The 18,325-nt window shown below is 43.4% G+C and overlaps 2 protein-coding genes across 5 annotated transcripts; both read left to right on the top strand.

Moving 5' to 3' along the window:
* The first annotated feature begins 824 nt into the window (after window positions 1-824).
* tubb5 (tubulin, beta 5) lies at window positions 825-5,444 on the top strand. Of its 2 annotated transcripts, none has more exons than XM_067601103.1 (5): window positions 825-989; window positions 3,562-3,670; window positions 3,913-4,020; window positions 4,122-4,366; window positions 4,464-5,444. In XM_067601103.1, exons 1-5 carry the CDS (start codon window positions 933-935, stop codon window positions 5,274-5,276), a joined length of 1,332 nt encoding a protein of 443 aa, XP_067457204.1. In that variant the 5' UTR covers window positions 825-932; the 3' UTR covers window positions 5,277-5,444. The 2 variants fall into 2 exon arrangements, with proteins under 2 accessions (XP_067457204.1, XP_067457203.1); XM_067601102.1 differs by having other exon boundaries at window positions 3,910-4,020.
* A 1,999-nt stretch (window positions 5,445-7,443) lies between these two features.
* Window positions 7,444-17,860, top strand: mdc1 (mediator of DNA damage checkpoint 1). 3 transcript variants are annotated; one of them, XM_067601094.1, is made up of 12 exons: window positions 7,444-7,539; window positions 8,201-8,337; window positions 8,453-9,052; window positions 9,144-9,222; window positions 9,368-10,620; window positions 10,780-10,839; window positions 10,999-14,312; window positions 14,783-14,923; window positions 15,215-15,397; window positions 15,554-15,679; window positions 16,144-16,254; window positions 16,390-17,860. In XM_067601094.1, the coding sequence occupies exons 2-12, from the start codon at window positions 8,202-8,204 to the stop codon at window positions 16,591-16,593; spliced, it is 6,207 nt and encodes a 2,068-aa protein (XP_067457195.1). In that variant the 5' UTR covers window positions 7,444-7,539; window position 8,201; the 3' UTR covers window positions 16,594-17,860. The 3 variants fall into 3 exon arrangements, with proteins under 3 accessions (XP_067457195.1, XP_067457197.1, XP_067457196.1); XM_067601096.1 differs by lacking the exon at window positions 7,444-7,539 and having other exon boundaries at window positions 7,549-8,337; window positions 14,786-14,923; XM_067601095.1 differs by lacking the exon at window positions 7,444-7,539 and having other exon boundaries at window positions 7,550-8,337; window positions 10,783-10,839.
* Window positions 17,861-18,325: the final 465 nt, after the last annotated feature.

The following is an 18,325-nucleotide window of genomic DNA, read 5'->3' as shown; positions in this document are numbered from 1 at the left end:
TGTCCCCCTGACTGACCAGGCGTCGGCCAGAAAATCCAGGCTCTGAGCCACAGGTGTGGGCGAGTTCCTGGATCAAAGATTTTCCTCCTCCAAGACTTTGAGGATGAGTCAGCATGAGTGAAGCTATTTCCCAGGGCTTCTTCCATCACTAGGACGCCTTGTTGGCAGTTTTCTGGATGGTATTCTGACCTTTATCATCTGACACTGCATCTGCATTCATGGTTTAACTACTTTCAACAAAAAGTGAGAGTAAATGCTCAGAAGACAGTTTTAGCTAACTGACATTAGTAATAATCCAACTGTATGGCACCAACATGGTATTATTTCTGGGGAGGTGATCTTGAGACTATAATGGGTACCTTTTATGTTGCTTTATTCATTATATATGTTATCAATTTTAATGCAATGCTGTGTCAGCTCACTTTTCTGGGAGAATCATAAGCTAATCAAATTACCCCATTGACTTGCAGTGCCAAGAGCAGCAGTGCAGTGCTTGAGCTGACTGTCTACATCTTGTCTCCGGCTGTTGAAATTGAAATGTCTGTCATCTGGCAGTAATCTAACACTGCCGATTAGTTATTCTCCTCTGATTACAATTTTTTCTGAAACAAAAAAACTATAACATATCTAGCTGGGTGTTTCTGGGCAGCAGCTGGTAAGACCTCTGGTCAATCTCCCCATCTCATTTCCACTCCCTCTGTGCAGCGGGGCCCCTCCCCTCGGCTCCGGATCAGTTCTCTCAGCCAATCCCCCATGCACAGCAGCTGGGTCTGGGTCTAGCCACGCCCGCTTCCCCGGCCCCAGCCTCGTTCTGGATACACTCCAAGCTTATAAATCCATTGTCCGGCACACACACGCTTAAGTCTGCGGTCGGCTCCTCGTACTGTCCAAGTCTCTCTTCTACTCGTCTTTATACAACTTTCGCATCCACAATGAGGGAAATTGTGCACATCCAGGCCGGCCAGTGCGGTAACCAGATTGGTGCCAAGGTAAGAAAACAAAGTATTGAGAATTTATTCATTGATTTAAAAAAAAAAAAATCAGTTTTACTTTCATTGTCGAAAATGAGAGATTATGCAGGAGACACTCCTATTTGGAGAGAAAAAAAGTCTTTATCTAGCTGATGATATGTAAGCCTATATAGACAAAGGACTCACTTGTGTGCATAAATAAATAAATAAATCTTTCACATTATAGCGTTGTGTAGCCTATTAAACGCAACAGTTTGAGATGAATATAAATCAGAAATTATGTAAAGGTAAATTGTAATAAAGGCATTGTAAATGTTCATTTTTATGCTCATTTTCTGTCTATATCTTGTGCACTGCGGTAACTGGTAGGTGGGTGTGGAGCAGCGGACCGTGCTCCCATTGAAATAACGTTATAACGGGGCTCTTGTGTCTCGACGGGTTTTTGTTCAGACAACACCGGGCGTGTCTCTGCGTCTCAACACTGCGGATTCAGCAGACCTCAAGACATTGTCTGGGCAGAAGAAGAAGATGAAAAAAATCTGTCTATTCTTCACTTGTTAGAGCCCTCCTCTGGTCCCTTTGTCTAGCACAGGCAGAGGTGACTGGTATTTCAGACAATGAGTGGGAGCTGGGATGAAAGGCCTAGTTATTTTTTTTCCCTGAAATGATGGATCAATAGCCAACATCGATTAGATTTTATTTCTGCAGGCTGTAGATGCAGACTGTGCTGTTTCAGCTGGGGAGAAATGGGGTCTGTGGCATGGGTGTGGCATCGATAATTGGCAAAGAAAGAATTTATCCTTTTAAAAAGACTGATTAAGTGCATTTTCTGAAGGACATCATCAGTGATTTTAACAATGAAATACACTAATTCATTTTCTTAAATCAATTCATTTATCATTTTGATACATTTAACACTGTTCTGCTTACAAGGACCACATAGTCTGCCTTACACATAAGGCAATACATCAATTTACCACCCACCCAGTCTTACAGTAACAACTGCAGTCTGCTACAGTGCATGTCCTCTTGGCCCATTATTATCACTGTCTTATTATCTCCTTTGTTTTACAGCTGATCATTTGCTGCAGGCAGCATATGTTTAAGTAGGACTTCTCCATCGCACACAGTAATCTTGCCCTGGTATTCAACCATAGTTGGGAGACCACATTAACAATGGCCCATATATTATAGGATGCATCATTATAGTTGTGATGCTCTGCTGACAGAGATTTAAATGTCCAGTTAAACTGGGCCTGTCTTTGTAATCAATGTCTGTCCTCTCCTAACCAAATTAGGGGTAGGGTGGGGGAGGAATGGAGGAAACAGCTGATGCACAGTGGGTGAAGTCACTGGGTTCTCAATTGACTTAATGTGCATTTGCTGGCAATGTCTTGGTAGAATAGTAGTTATATAAAATAAACACAGCATATAATAACAATTATATTCTTAAATTTGACTGCATTATTGCAGTTGCACCAAAGAACGCCAACTGCAGTAAATAAATATATACATTGCAGCTTGTGCAGTAAGCTTATATATTCATCTCCTGTTTTTAATTACACAGTACCTTGTGTGTCTTTTTGTCTTCCCAATATGGTGTCAGAAAAACTACTGGTGGCCTTGCAGTGAGGATCCTCATTTGTTTCCATTCCCCCAGGACTCATTGACTCAGATGTCCAGTGGATATGATTGACAGAATTGCTGAAGGGCTACATTGTGGTGAAATGGGTCAGGGTGTGGCATTGCTTTCCTGCTTATTGTCCTCAATCTTTCACTATGATTATTTTCAGCCTTTACTGATAGCCATCTATCGTGTCACTGTCAAATGTCTGTCATTTTCTCAGTCGCTCCTTATCAACTCTTTGTTCTACTCTTTGTGCTTTTGTGCCGCAATCTCTCCCATATTAAGGTCATTTGGTCATTTTTTGCCTTACATGGTCTTATTTAAATGACATGATATTCAGTCCACAGATGACTCCCAATCTCTTAAGTACTGAGCTGCAATACAGCCCGCTTATCCAGATTACTCTAAATCCTCCTATTGCTGCTGTTAGCAGAAAATCAGAGGCTGTATACAAAAAAAATGAGTTGGAAGATCTCATATGTACATGCAAATGACTGCTTGCGTCACTCTTGCTTATGGGATTTAATGCACATGCAAACTGAAAGATCCAAGTGTGGTCTTTAAAGAGTGAACAAGACATGAATACAGATCTGAAGACAATCCGCTTCTTCAGTGTAGTGTGACTGCCTGCAAATAGAGTTTAGTTTTAGTTTTTCCCGTGGAGGGATCTGTGGCTCCTTTGTGCTTTCCTCCTTTGCATTTTACATGTGAAAGAACTGCATTCTGCTCAGTCAGCCTATGACTATGGAAATGTTAACAGCTGCATTGTATTAAATGGGTTAAGATATGGTTTGGTGAGAAGGGGAAAAAATACTGTCATTTTCATCAGAATCCAAAAATGCAAACCCACTCCTGTTTTTCTCGTTTAAAGCTCCTAGTCCTTTAAACCACATTGCTAATGGGTATATGTGTACTTTCATTGCAAGTGACTGTCATGTGATACCTTCCATTTTGTGTCTGCAGTTCTGGGAAGTTATCAGCGACGAGCACGGCATTGATCCTACAGGGACTTACCACGGAGACAGTGACCTGCAGCTCGACAGGATCAGTGTTTACTACAATGAGGCCACAGGTTAGCTAACTTCTTAATAACTGATTGACACTCACATGAAGGACTCATTTATTTATGTTAATATATTTCAGTCATACAATTGTCAACAACAAATTTCTCCTGTCATGCACGGATTTCCTCTTTTCATTTATTCTGTGTAACATCCAAGACTGTGGTTTCCTGCATTATTGAGCTGTTACGTTTTCTCTCCTCTTCTTTCTCTTTCTTTCTCCTTGTCCCTGATTCACTTTCTTGTGGAGGAGGTAAATATGTGCCTCGAGCCATTCTGGTGGACTTGGAGCCTGGCACCATGGACTCCGTGAGGTCTGGACCCTTTGGGCAGATCTTCAGACCTGACAATTTTGTATTTGGTGGGTGGAATAAACCAGTTTTCTCATGTTACTGAATGACTTGAGCCTTTTATGAACCCAGAAAAGCATGGCTCACCTGTGTGTCACTCCTTTCCCTCCAGGTCAGAGTGGTGCTGGAAACAACTGGGCCAAGGGTCACTACACAGAGGGAGCTGAGTTGGTAGACTCAGTCCTGGATGTGGTCCGTAAAGAGTCAGAGAGCTGTGACTGCCTGCAGGGCTTCCAGCTCACCCACTCTCTTGGTGGTGGAACTGGATCCGGTATGGGTACCCTGCTCATCAGCAAAATCCGCGAGGAGTACCCCGACCGTATCATGAATACCTTCAGTGTGGTGCCTTCCCCCAAGGTAAGATACCCTTGTGATGGAGCATGAGAGGTTTTTATTTGTAATTTTAGATCATGAGACTGAAGAGAGGTTTTGTTCTGTGTGTTTTTGTCCTCAGGTGTCAGACACAGTGGTTGAGCCTTACAATGCTACTCTATCAGTCCACCAGCTTGTAGAGAACACAGATGAAACCTACTGCATTGACAATGAGGCTCTGTACGACATCTGCTTCCGTACCCTCAAACTCACCACACCCACCTACGGAGACCTTAACCACCTGGTGTCCGCCACCATGAGCGGAGTCACCACCTGCCTGCGCTTCCCAGGTCAGCTAAACGCTGACCTCCGCAAACTGGCTGTCAACATGGTGCCTTTCCCACGTTTGCACTTCTTTATGCCCGGCTTTGCCCCCCTGACCAGCAGGGGCAGCCAGCAGTACCGTGCCCTCACAGTTCCCGAGCTCACCCAGCAGGTGTTCGATGCCAAGAATATGATGGCTGCTTGCGACCCACGTCACGGCCGCTATCTGACCGTTGCAGCTGTCTTCCGTGGGCGCATGTCCATGAAGGAGGTTGATGAGCAGATGCTCAATGTCCAGAACAAGAACAGCAGTTACTTCGTCGAATGGATCCCCAACAACGTCAAGACCGCTGTGTGTGACATTCCACCCCGTGGCCTCAAGATGGCTGTCACTTTCATCGGCAACAGCACAGCTATCCAGGAGCTGTTCAAGCGTATCTCCGAGCAGTTCACAGCCATGTTCCGTCGTAAAGCCTTCTTGCATTGGTACACAGGTGAAGGTATGGATGAGATGGAGTTCACTGAGGCAGAGAGCAACATGAATGATCTGGTGTCTGAGTACCAGCAGTACCAGGATGCCACAGCTGAGGAAGAGGGTGAATTTGAGGAGGAGGCTGAAGACGATGCTTGAAGATAAAGATGTGAAGGTCAATACATGCCATAACGGAAAAATAACCAAGAAGGAACACCCGCACAAGTAACTAAGGAACAACCATAGTGTCAGTATTACTAGAATCAAACTTTAGAATACATTAGATATCCCTTGTCATTCACTTCAAATAAAGTTGCCAAATGAAAACTTGTGTTCCTTTTTATTAATGCTTGCATATAAGTGATTCTCTGTTGTCTGAACACAAACTACAATCCAGCTATTACATTTCAATCAGCAGTGTCTGTAGTAGAGGAAACTAATGCATTCATGTGCTCTTTCCTGCAGCTAAGAAATATAACTGCATCATGGCATTTTGTTACACATGAAAACATAGTTTCCTTAAAAAAAAAAGAATTCAGTGCAGACATATATCTGGTAACCACATATGGTTATCAGATATTAGTGGAATATTGAATGATATGTAATAGATAATAGAAATATTTCTACTCCACTGCTTTGCAAGCACTGTGACGGTTAAGGGCACACAGCCAATTACAATACAGGGAAGTCCAGCCATATTACCACAACTATCCCGGTGTTGGGCATGTGTCAAACCTCACAACCTATGTTCACAATGATGAACTTGATGTACAACTCAAGAAGAAAGAGCAGCAAGGCATTTCTTTACTAAAATGTTACTCTATATATTTACACCAGTAAAAACTGTGTTAGGTTAATTTGGGAAATATTTTCAGGACTCAACAAGTAAAACTAATTGTATGCATCTGAGGGTGTAAGCCTCTGGTTTTGCATTAAAATTTGAGAGCACTGACTCACACAGAAATTTAGGACCTTTCCCATGCTGTTTTCTTGAACTGATCACCACTGATCATCTGTCGTTTATACTATAACAATGTGAGATGAGGGTCCTTTGTGATCGGAGTTACAGTACCAGTCAAAAGTTTGGACGCTCCTTCCCATTCACTTGAATGAGAAAGTGTGTCCAAACTTTTGACTTGTATTGTATATCCTAATGTGAGCTACCAGAAACTGCATAGCTTTGGCAGAGTAGCTCATCGGTACAGCATGCAGGTGAACCAAACAATATAGCAAGTGGTTGTGTAACTTTATAAAGTCATGTAAGACCTCAGACCGTTGCTGGTGGCAGAATTAACCTTCTATAGGGGCATAAAGAGATCTTATTATCAAATTTCAAATCAAATCAAATTTATTTATAAAGCACATTTAAAAACAACCACAGTTGACCAAAGTGCTGTACAATAAGATATCAAGAATAAATTAAAACAACGCAACAGGGTAACATCAAACAAGAAATAAGAACAAATAGAAAACAGATATTAGTAGAACACTGGGTTTGAACGACAGTCAAAGGCCCGAGCGAACAAGTGAGTCTCTAGTTTGGCCTTAAAAGTGTCTAGGGAAAGGGAACACTTAATTCCAGCCTAACCCTAAGCTGTTCCAAAATTTTGGGGCAGCTACAGCAAATGCACGGTCACCTTTACCCCTCAGCCGCGATCGAGGGACAGCGAACGAGATGTACTGGGGCGCCAGGCCATATAGAGCCTTAAAAACAAATAAAAGTACCTTATACTCAGTCCTATACTTGACTGGTAACCAATGCAGGGAGGCCAGTAAAGGTGTGCTGCTGTCTCTCTTCCTTGTGCCAGTTGATAGCCGAGCAGCAGCATTCTGCACTAGTTGCAAGCGAGACAGGGATGACTGACTAACACCCAAATAAAGGGCATTGCAGTAGTCCAGACGGGAGAGAGCGGTTGTGACAGTCTTATTGTTGTGACAAGTCGTTATTATTATTAACCCTTGTTGCTCCCTCACAGGCTCCAATGTTACTATGTGGTAATGTAACCAACCATATTCATTAAGGTAGGCCTATACATCATTTAGCACAGGACAGTGCCACATGGTCTGACAACTAAGCAGCATCCACCTTAAGCCATTACTATGGCGGGTGATTTGAGTGCTTTAGTGCCGCATATATTCATAAATAACATAATAATAAATTAGTACAAACCAGCTGACACAGAGAGCCTATGGGGCCTTTAGAGGTGTGCGGCGCGAACATAGTTGCCTGGCGCTTCGAGGATTTTTGATCCAATCAGAAACTTTTTAAAGTTAGATTGAGGTTTAAATAGCCAATCGCTACACATCTTAGTTTGAGTGATGTTTTCATTGACCAATCGCGTGTGACTGAAACGCCTCCTGAGGGCAATTCCATCCAGGATGTGCATATATCCACGATCTTCACTGACCAAGCGGTGCAGAGGTGAGTGTAGTGCGGCACAGATTACCGTAAAAACTCCAGTTTATGTGAGGAAAAGAAAAAGTCACAATTCACCCACATTGCAGATATACTTCTGAGCTTCTTTGAACAATGTAGTTGGATTAATTACAGTCAAGCTGCTCCTATAATCGCGTCAGCGTCCTTTATGGTTGTGAAAGCAGTTGTCATGAGTTGTAGCAAATAACGTTAGTTTTTAAATGGAAGTCATGTGCTTTATTTACCAAAAATGAAAATATACAACGTGGCTACGTTTGTTATGACATGAAATTGCGACACTCACGTGCGAACTGGCCAAACTAGCGGTTAGCTTATTTTGTTTTGTTTTGTTTTGTTTCTGGTTCCTTTGAAATGATGCGGTTTTGACAGGCATGTTCGCACAAAATCAACGTTGTACCTACGTTGCTTAACGGTATTTAGATCATTGCTAAAAGGTGTTAGCAAGGATACAACAGAGACGAACAGTCCACATAGCTACGCTTGAGATAATGAATTAGCCATTTAGGCTAACGTTAGCTGCGTGGAGTTGCTCTAATAATATCTGCTACGTAACGCACGTCTGGCTAAGTTTTCAAAGCTAACATTGGTGGATTTAGATGTTACAGCCTAAATAGCCATTTTCATGTAATATCCTGTCTGTGTGAAGAATGGATGCTACCCAGATGATCAGTGACTCAATCTTGGAGTCGGATGAGGAAGAAAATGAAGAGGAGAATAAAGATGAGAGGGGCAAACCACTTGCTAAACTGTGCATCCTAAAAAATGAACATGTCCCCGCAGCAGGTGAGTGGCTAGCCTCTGTTGTTATTACATCTATGTGCTTGTTTCTTCATGGACAGTGTAACTGAACAGGCCTTGTTTACATATTTCTTATGATGGACCTTCTCTTGTCACCCAGAGTTGCCCCTGTTTTTGGGAGATAATGTAATTGGTCGTGACCCCAACACCTGCACCCTGCCCTTACCAGCACCCTCCGTATCCAAGCGGCACGCCACCATCTGCATCTCTGTGTACAGGAGAAGAGGATCTCGCAGTGAAGTGGATATGGAGGCTTTGGTTTGGGACCTAGGGAGCATGAATGGGACCTGCAAGGGCCGCTTAAAACTGACTCCTAATGTACGCTACGCCCTCGGTGAAGGTGACAGTTTGCTGGTGGCAGACATCCCATGTCAGTATGTCAGCTGTGCTGTAGACACAGTGCCTTCTCAAGGGGACATGAGGGGTCCTGTGAGCAGAAATTCAGGGGTAAAAGCCAGGTTGCGAGATGCCTTGAGAGAAAAGGGGGGTGAAACAAGCACAGGCAGTAAGAAATGTGTCAACGGTGGTACGAAGCCATCATTACTTGATTTAAGTGACACAAGGAAAACTCCTGCCAGAACCACTTGCCTGTCCTTTGAACAAACTCCAACCCAGCCCCAGGGGAGCCTGGTCCCAGAATCTGACTCGGACTCGGATGAAGAAAGAGGGGGGCGAGATTATGGAAGGCGCAAGCCTCTAGGTATGTAAATTTTGTAAACATGTACAGAAGTTAATCTCTCTTTTTGTATCATTCAGATGTTTTACAGGTTTATCATTATTATCCCTTACAGTGTCGGATTGTGACTCCCATAAATCCAGTCCCATCTGTTCTACATTCTTGAGTCCCACAAACAAAATTGTCCCTGAAAGGTATGTTAGCAACTTTTTACTTATAGCTTTGTTCATATGTGTATTCATAACACAAACATAACTAAGTGTGTGCTTCCATACAGTTTATTCCCTCTTTTACATCTGAATTATAATGCTTGTTAAATTGTTTTCCACTGTTTTACAGCGAGGATGAAAGTCCCATCACACCATCCTCCTCCACTAAAAATAGGCCGTACAGACATGTCAGCATCAGCAAGGAGGAGTCAGACATAGATGTTGGGCGACAGCAGCTGAAGAAAAAAGAGACGCTTGCCATTGTGGACAGCAAAGAGGAGGAAGGGAGGGAGGAAGAAAGAGCAGCACCAGGAGGGACGACGCTTGAGGAGAGTGGACAAGATGTGCCAGTGAAGCAGGAAAGCAATGTCAGTACTACAAGAGACGAGGAATTGCCTGTGTCCACAAGAGCAGTCTCCACTGATGTGATCCCTGCATTTAACATGGACAGTGACACTGATGTGGAGGGAGAGGAGGAAAGTGTGGCTTCTGCGGCTCCTGTGACCTTGAATGCAAACCAAAAAGCAGATCAACCACCAAACACAGCCCAGTTTCACATGGACAGTGATACAGATGTTGATGAAGATGAAGATACCTTTGATAAAGGTCCAAAATCTGTGTCTCTCTCTGATGACAATACCAAACCTCCTCATGCTATCCCAGTTATTCAGCCTGAGGGCATCACTATGGACAGTGACACTGATGTGGATGATGACGCTGATATGTCAGACGGTGCTGCAAAAGCAAAACCCAGTGCACACACAGCTGATTCTGCTCCTTTGACGCAGCCAAAGGATTTCCACCTAGACAGTGACACAGATGTTGATGAGGAAGAAGAAAATCAATGTAGAACAAATAACACACGCTCTAAAATAGATGAAGCACCCACTAGCATAGATTTAAAGCCCACAGGGTCTGAATCTGCCTTTACTGCTCCTCACAGCCTGCAACTAGACAGTGACACAGACGATGAGGCGATCCCTGCCCCTGCTATGAATGAATCCCCGGTGGTGTCTGCTGTTACAGATTCATGCACCACTGCAGATGCAGGAGCAAATGACAGTGATACAGATGCAGAAGAGGATTCTCCGCTGGTTATACCCATTACCGTCGCAACCTTGTCGGTCACTCCTGGTATCACGTTAGCAGCAGCTCAGTCAGATTCTGATGCAGACACAGATGTGGATGAGTCCAGCGTGCCCCCTGCTGGAGATGGGGACAATCCAGCTGACCCCAGACTGGATGGTGATACAGATGTGGAGGATAAGGAGGCGGACCAGGGAGAGGCAGGAGAGCACCAGATACCTAACCTAAGTAGAGAAAACACTTCTGGATTGCCGGTTCCTCTACTGCAAAACTGCTCTACTCCCATGCAATTTTCAGGTAATCTTCAAATGAGAATGTAGTGGAATGAATGATGTATTCCTTGTGTATTGTGTGATTTATTATTATATAATTAGGAAAGGTCATCATAAAATGAAACACAAGCAAGTTTAAATAGTTTTTTTTAATTTTGTGATTTTCACCTTGGGATGGTTTCAGAAGAAGTGGAAGAGATGGAGACTCAGGCCTTCCTTAGTCCCTCTTTAGGTCCATCTAGACGTGAGTAAATTACCATTAATACAGTTTAATTACTCATAATTTTCTGTTTTATAACTTTTTGTGTGTTTAAGACAATGGGTATAAACAGCAGGATTTTTTCTTCTTCTTTTCTTTTAACCTTGCACAAAATGTCTTTATTTTGTCTTCTCTGTCACCCAGGTGCAGCGGCTCCTGCTGTAAGACCTGTCGTTTTGCCTTCCTGCTCAGACAGTCTAGAGGATGAGGACTTTGTTGTTGCTGAGACACAGTCCTTTATTCTTCAGACCCGTAATGACCACGCCATGGACCCCACCCAAGCCTTTGGCCTTGAGTCTTCTGGTGACGAAAGAGATGGACAGTCTAGCAGAGGAGGGTCTTTCCAGCTGGGATTGTCTGACAGCAGCCATCTGCAGTGTCAGGCCCAAGCTCTGGCCATGGAGAGCACTCAAGCGTTTGTCTCTGTGGGTGGGGGTGTGAAGCTGGACGATACCCAAGCATATGCAGCCATCTCAACCACAGACAGATCAGTGGGGAATGATCCAAACCTGGAGGCCACCCAGGCCTATGGAGGGAATGAAGAGCCTGCCAGAAGTCCAGTGACATTTGAGAAGGAAGGTCAGGTAGATTTAGCTCTAGAAGCAACACAGGCATACATTTCAGAGCCCTGCAATGATTCAGAGGATAAAACAGATGAAGATGAGAGAAAAAGCCTTACTGCTGCTGAGACTCAACCGTCAGACTTTCCCACCTCATCTGCTCTTGTCATGGCTGAAACCCAACCAGTGTGTGCATATAGCGATGAGGAGAGTTTGGCAACAGAGAGTCACATTTCCTCTAAAACAGAAGTGATGGAAGAACACAGGAAGGCAGCTCAACCCGAGGAGAGGTCCGTCAGTGGAGCTCTGTCAATACCTGAAACTCAGCCCTTGTGTACAAGTGAAGATGAGGAATTGATTCCACGTCCACGGAAAAGAAAAGCAAAGCAGCTGGAAGAGACGCAATCCATCACTAGTACTGACTATTCTGCTGTTGAAACCCAGTCCATGCATTTAGGTGTGGATGAAACTCAGCCTGTGGCTACAAGCGGAAATGAGGAAAGCGATGATGAGGACTCTATTCCGTTTCCACGGAAAAGAAAAGCAAAGCAACTGCGACTTGAAGAAGAAGAGACTCAGACGCTTGTAAATTCTATGCTCTCTGCTGCTGAAACTCAGCCCATGGATACATGTGAAGATAATGAAAGTGATGATGAGGACTCAATTCCAGGTCCACGAAAAAAAAGAAAAGCAAAGCCACTGCAGCTTGAAGACGAGCAAACACAGCCCCTCATCAGTTCTGTTGTTCCTGCTGATGAAACCGACGATGAGGAGTCAATTGGAGGTCAACGAAAAAGAAAAGCAAAGCCACTGCAACTTGAGGATGAGGAGACGCAGTCGCTCACAAATTCTGAGGCCTCTACTGTTGAATCTCAGCCAATGAGAACAAATACTGGCCCACAGCCTCAGAGAGGAAAGGGGAGACCATCTGAAGCTGGAACCAGTGGCATTAGCGTTACAATTAAAAGAGGGACAAGGGCAAGATTAAAAGAAGAGGAGAAGCAGGCAGAGAGTTCTGAACCTCCCAGGAGACAGACAAGAGGGAATAAAGCTTTTCCAACTACCAGAGGAAGGAGGCAAAAATCCAGGCCTGATGAGAGTGAGGAAGAGGAGGAGTTAGAGCAGGTTAAGCGGGCTAGAGGGAAAAAATCCATGAGGCAACAGAACGATGAAGAAGAAGAAACACTTGAAAGAAACAAGCAACAACAACAAGAAGGGATGTTGGGAGAGGAGAAAGATGTTACAGAGCTCAGACAACAAGAGAGTGAAGAAATGGAGAGGGAAAGGAGGAAGATTGATGAACAAGTAAGACTGGACATGGAGAAAAGAGAACTAGAGGAAACAGAGAGGCAGCAGAGGGCAGAACAGGAGAGAATAGAAAGGGAAAGAAAAGACAAGGAAGAGCAAGAAAGATTACAAGCTGAAAAGGCAGAAAGGTTAAGACTTGAGCAGGAGAGAGCAGAAAAGGAGAGAATAGAGCGGGAAAGATGGGAAGAAGAAGAAAAGGAAAGAGCTGATAGGATACAGAGGGAAAAAGAAGAATTAGAAAGAAAAGAGAGATTAGAGTGTGAAAAAGCAGAGCGAGAAGAAAAGGAGAGATTAGAGAATGAGAGAATACAAAGGGAAAAAAAGGAACAAGAAGAAAAAGAAAGACTGGAAATGGCAAAGAGGGCAGCAGAAGAACAAGAGAGACTTGAGAGGGAGAGGAAAGAACAAGAACACCAAGCAAGGCTGGAGATGGAAGAAAAGGAAAGAGAAGAAAAAGAAAAACTGGAGAGAGAAAAACAAGAAAAAGAAGCAAAAGAAAAACAAAGAAAAGATCTACAAGAAAACAAAGAAGACTTAAAAACGGCCAACGATGATGACCCAGCAAGGAGAACCAGATCTCGCTCCAACTCTTCCAACTCTGTCAACTCAGAGAGGTCCACTTCAAGCATCAACACCCAAGGGAGTAGGGGGAGAGGCCGAGGAAGAGGAGCAAAGAGGACCAGTGAGCCACCCCAGGCAACCATCAACAGAGGCAACAACAGGAGGAGGACAATGGCTGCAGAGCCGTCTGACCAGAGTCAAACAACAGACCAGGACAGTAATGATATTTCTCCTCTAGGAATCGTGTCAAGGTCCAACTCCTCCAACTCCCCTAACTCTGAGATTTCCATCTGCAGCACCAGCTCTCAGAACAGAGGAAGAGGAAGCAGGCAGCGAGGAAGAGGGAGGAAAACACAGCCCAACTCCACTTCTCCTATCAGTAGTCAGAGTGATCAGAATTCAGCTCCCAAACCCACAGCCACAGGCAGGAAGAGCAGGAAAGCAGAGTTATCCTCTAGTGAGGTTTCTCATGAAGATGATGAAGAGAAGGCAGACTCTCAGCAGGCTAGTACCACTAGGGGGCAGAGGCGAGCCACTGTAAATGGCCCTGAAGCTGCAAATAAGGAAGGCCAGTCAAGTCAGGAGGAAGGATGTGCCAGTGAACACTCACCTCTGGCTAAAAGGAATGTCAGGGGCAGAGGCCGAAAAGCATTAAAAAGTGAAAATGTAGATGCACCAGTCGCTCCTGCAGTCAGTGATGGAGATGAGGCTAAAGACAAAAGAAAAGGTAGAAAGAAAGAGTTGGAGGCAAATGCAGAGGGTGCCCAAACAGCAGAGGCAGCAGGGGAAGAAGCAAAAGATAATACCATCCAAGCTAAGAGGAGAAGTAGAGCATCAGGTGTCCAGGGGAGTAAGAACGCTCCCCCTGATGTGGAGGTGACAGACGAGAGTGAGAAAATGGAGGAAGAGACTGTTGAGAGGAGAGCCAGAGGTCGGCCATCAGTGGTCCGGAAAAAAAAGAAAGAGTTGCAAGAAGAAAGTGGGACATGTGTCAGTTCCATTAGCCAAGATGCTAATACGACATCAGAGGTAACTTAATTATGTCCCCTTTTAACGTGCACTGGAAATTTCATAGTTGTATATTTGATTGAAACAAAAAATACATTAAGGCTTAAATATAAATCAGACAAAATGGAAAGCTGAGTAGTTAATAATTAGTGTCCAAGAACATCTGTCCTTGAGAAGGAAAGCTTTTACCTTGGCCAAAGGCCCTGGTGCATTTCTCACTGAGTCAGCCTTTCCAACTATTATAATGTACTTCAATCACCTTCAGGGACTGTCTGGATTTCTCCCACTCCCTAAGCAACAAGAGTACTATAACCTCCTCTGCCTCACCATTAATACACTAATGAGTTAAGCGGTATAGTGGTCACACAGTCACTATCTACTGTTTTATTCTTTTTTAAATTTTTTTTAAAATTCTTGTCTTCATTCTTGCTCTGTTTTGGTTCCTCTCTCTTTATTCCCCATCCTCCCCTCCCCTCCCCTCTCCTACTCAGCAGCCTCAGACTCCAACCAGCAGTGTATCCCGGAAACGACAGGCTCATGCAGACTCCTCTCCTGTGGCAAAGACCCCTCGCTCTTCCTCTGCTTCCCCAGCAGCTGGTGGTCGACTACGAGCTGCCAGCCAGACCTACAAGGTCTGTGTCTTTGTCTTTGTAAACCTGTGGTTATTTTTGTCAGAAAAATCATACATAGGAGGGACGTTCAACTGTAATGATACACATGTTTGGTGCCGTTTTCACTTATTTTCTGTCCATTCAGTACTAGAATCAAATTCATTTCAACACCCCCAATTCCAAAATCTTGAACTAATTTAAATGAAATCTGTCCGATTAGGCTCCTGTGAGTTAACCTGGTTTAGACCAAATAAAACAAACTGTTGGTGTGACCTGAGACTACTTGAATAACACATTTTGTCATTCTCTCAGGTGCTGTTCACAGGAGTGGTGGATGAAGCAGGGGAGAAAGTGCTGGCTCGTTTAGGAGGCAGCATGGCTAAAGGCGTGGCGGACATGAACTGTCTGGTGACTGATAAGGTGCGCAGGACTGTGAAGTTCCTGTGCGCGGTGGCTAAAGGAGTCCCCATCGTCACCACACACTGGCTGGAAAAGGTTAGTTGCTATATTAGGAATTAAAACTGGCTCCAAGCTGGTTTTTCTTCTCTCTGAAAAAAATGAATGTGGAAGTATAGACGCAAATACAACACATACGGAGACACACTTGAATAGACACTCACTACTCCTCTCCTCTCTCTCTCTCTGTTTCAGAGTGGTAAAGCTGGGAGCTTCCTGTCTCCTAATGCTTTTGTTGTGAATGATCCAGAACAGGAAAAAAAGTTCAATTTCTGCCTGCAGGAGTCTCTGAGGGTTGCCAGCAGTCAGCCTCTCTTACAGGTACGCTAACGCACTCGTTCCATTTATTTCTGTGCTTGATTTTTTTTTTTCTGGGTGAGGTTGTCGGTGTGGTATTTCATGGCAGATGGCACAGGGGTGGTGGGTCATATTGAATCACACTGGGCTCATAACAGATCTGAAATTCTTGACTTTTTACCTTCAAGCATGGCTCGTAGCCCGGCCTCTTTGTTATTCCACACGCACACGCCAGTACTTGATGACAAAGTGCAATACAAGAGCACAGTGTTGATTGTTTACACTGTGGCCTGTGGGAATTAGTTGACACTCTAATGTTAATGTACTGATTAGTCTGATAAACCATAAATCACAGCATACACTTGAAAAGCTTAAGTCCATTCCAAAGAAACTTATTGTATTGATTTTCTTTCTTGCGGATATTACATAGAAATAGAGATAAATCATATTTGTTTACATGTTGTATACCAAATCTGTTTGTCTCTTAGGGATATGAGATCCATGTTACAAAGTCAGTGAAGCCAGAGCCAGTTCAAATGAAGGACATCATTTCATGCAGTGGAGCTACATTTCTTCCCAAGATGCCTTCTTCCCACAAGGTACCAGTCAAACTTAGGGCCCTTGTCACTCAGGTCTCACGTTGAACTAACATTAAATTGTGGTACTCTGTCTTCACACCTTATTCCAACTTAAATCTTGCAAAATCTTAATTGTAAAACTTCCTTCCTTCTTAGCCTCACACTGTAGTGATTTCCTGCGAGGAGGACTGGTCACTCTGCGGCCCAGCTGTCTCCGCGTCTCTCCCAGTCGTCACTGCGGAGTTCATTCTCACAGGGATCCTCCAGCAGATGCTTGACTTTCAGACCCATAAGCTCTCTGCCCCTGCAACGAAGCTGCCACCTGCAGGAGGCAGAGGGAGGGGCAGGAAGAAGACATAGCATCAACAGGGCATCTTGTTGATGGCAATTGTGCGTCGCCGTCTATGTGTGTGAAATCTGCGCTTGCGGGGTTTTGTCCATCGCTGGTAGATTCCCTTACAAATCAGAGACCGGTAGAAACACTAGTGATTCAGTTGTTCGTCTGATTGAAGGACTTGAGAATGTATTTGCCATACGTAGCAAAAATGTTGAATGTTTACTCACATTTTGTACATTTTGGATGTATGTTTCAGTGCTGGAAACATGCGTGTCATTTTACAGTGTTGGTGTCAAATGTAAAAAACTAATTTAACATGCACAGCAGCGTGATTTTCAAGAGACTGATGTGAGAAACAAAATTTAGGGATAAAGGGATACATTTTGGATAGATGGTAAAAAAAATTGTCTCTCGCCTTGACAAATCCACTCTCAATCTTTTCTTTCTGTCTGTTCTGTTGTCAAGCAAATTTAGTTTTTTAAGTTACTAAAGCTACAAAGATTAACTCTTGTTAATGCCGTGCAGAGTGAGGAATAATTACCCATTAACCATCCTCGTCACTTCTCCCCCTGGTCCTCCCCTGTGCTCCACCCCTCACTCTGCACAACAATAACAAGCAGAGCAGGAATTAACATTGGTAAATTGCTGCTACTCTCTCTACGCTTTGGTAAGTGCTTTGATGCAATCAGCCATTTTGGCAGGTAACCAGCCATGAAGTGAGAGTTGTATAAATCACGTGTAAAACTGTAAACAGTAGGAACGATGGGTCTGTTTAGAAATCCATAAGCTTCTATGGCGAGTAGATGAAAAAGCTTCTTTCCTGTCCCGATAAGAAGAGCGTAGTGCCTTTTTATACTGAGGAAATCATGAACTTACCAGTGTGTCTGTTACCGTCTCCATTAACCACCACCAACACCTACTCCATTAAGGCTTCATCCAATCCCATTACCTCCAGGGACAAGACACGATATATGCACCTGAATGCTGATGCTGCTTCTACATCAATATCTTATGGTGTTTGTCCTTGCCGTTCATTTGTCTCTCTGCTCACTTTTTTTTTTTTTGCATAAATCTTCACTTCCACAGTCAATGTGGTTATCTTAAAAAAGACCAAGGTACAGAAGTCACATTTTGTCTCTTTCTTGACCCAATGTAAGTCCTTGTAACTAAATAAGATTTTTAGAATTGTTAAATATCTAATAATGTAACACCAAAACTGTATGTGTACCAAATCATGACATTTGTCTGTATTAGCAATGAAAACATAAAATCTTTTTCTATTACCTTTAATCAGATGTGTACTTACTTTTGCAACAGTATACTTAATCTGCATATTTTGGTACATTATTATTTGTACTACTACAATGTGATGTTTTTCTTATTACTGTGAAAAATAACTTATTTCCATGGAAATATGAAGGAAAAAAAACTGCAATTTTAAAGACTGTGTCACAGGCTGCTTTTTTTGGGGTCTGGGACTCATCAATGAAGACTTGATTCAAGAGAATCTTATTCCCTTTAACGATCACCATGACTCATGTTTATTTCTTGAAAACTCTTCAAGAAATCCTAGTGTGAGTTTGGGTTGTACTGAACAGGTACAGGCAACTTTGCATTTTAAGATTTAGTGTGATAATGTAGGATTTCAGGTTTGTCCCTAAATGAGCATACTTTATATTTTTATAGTACAGATAAATTCATAGTAATGGACTATTTTGCTCTGCCCACTCACTATATTTTGTGGTATTTCTGGGG

Source organism: Thunnus thynnus, chromosome 10 (assembly GCF_963924715.1).
Source record: "Thunnus thynnus chromosome 10, fThuThy2.1, whole genome shotgun sequence".
In the NCBI taxonomy this organism is placed as follows: domain Eukaryota; kingdom Metazoa; phylum Chordata; class Actinopteri; order Scombriformes; family Scombridae; genus Thunnus; species Thunnus thynnus.
Note: the sequence above shows the minus strand (reverse complement) of the source record. Positions and strands in the feature narration are given on the sequence as shown.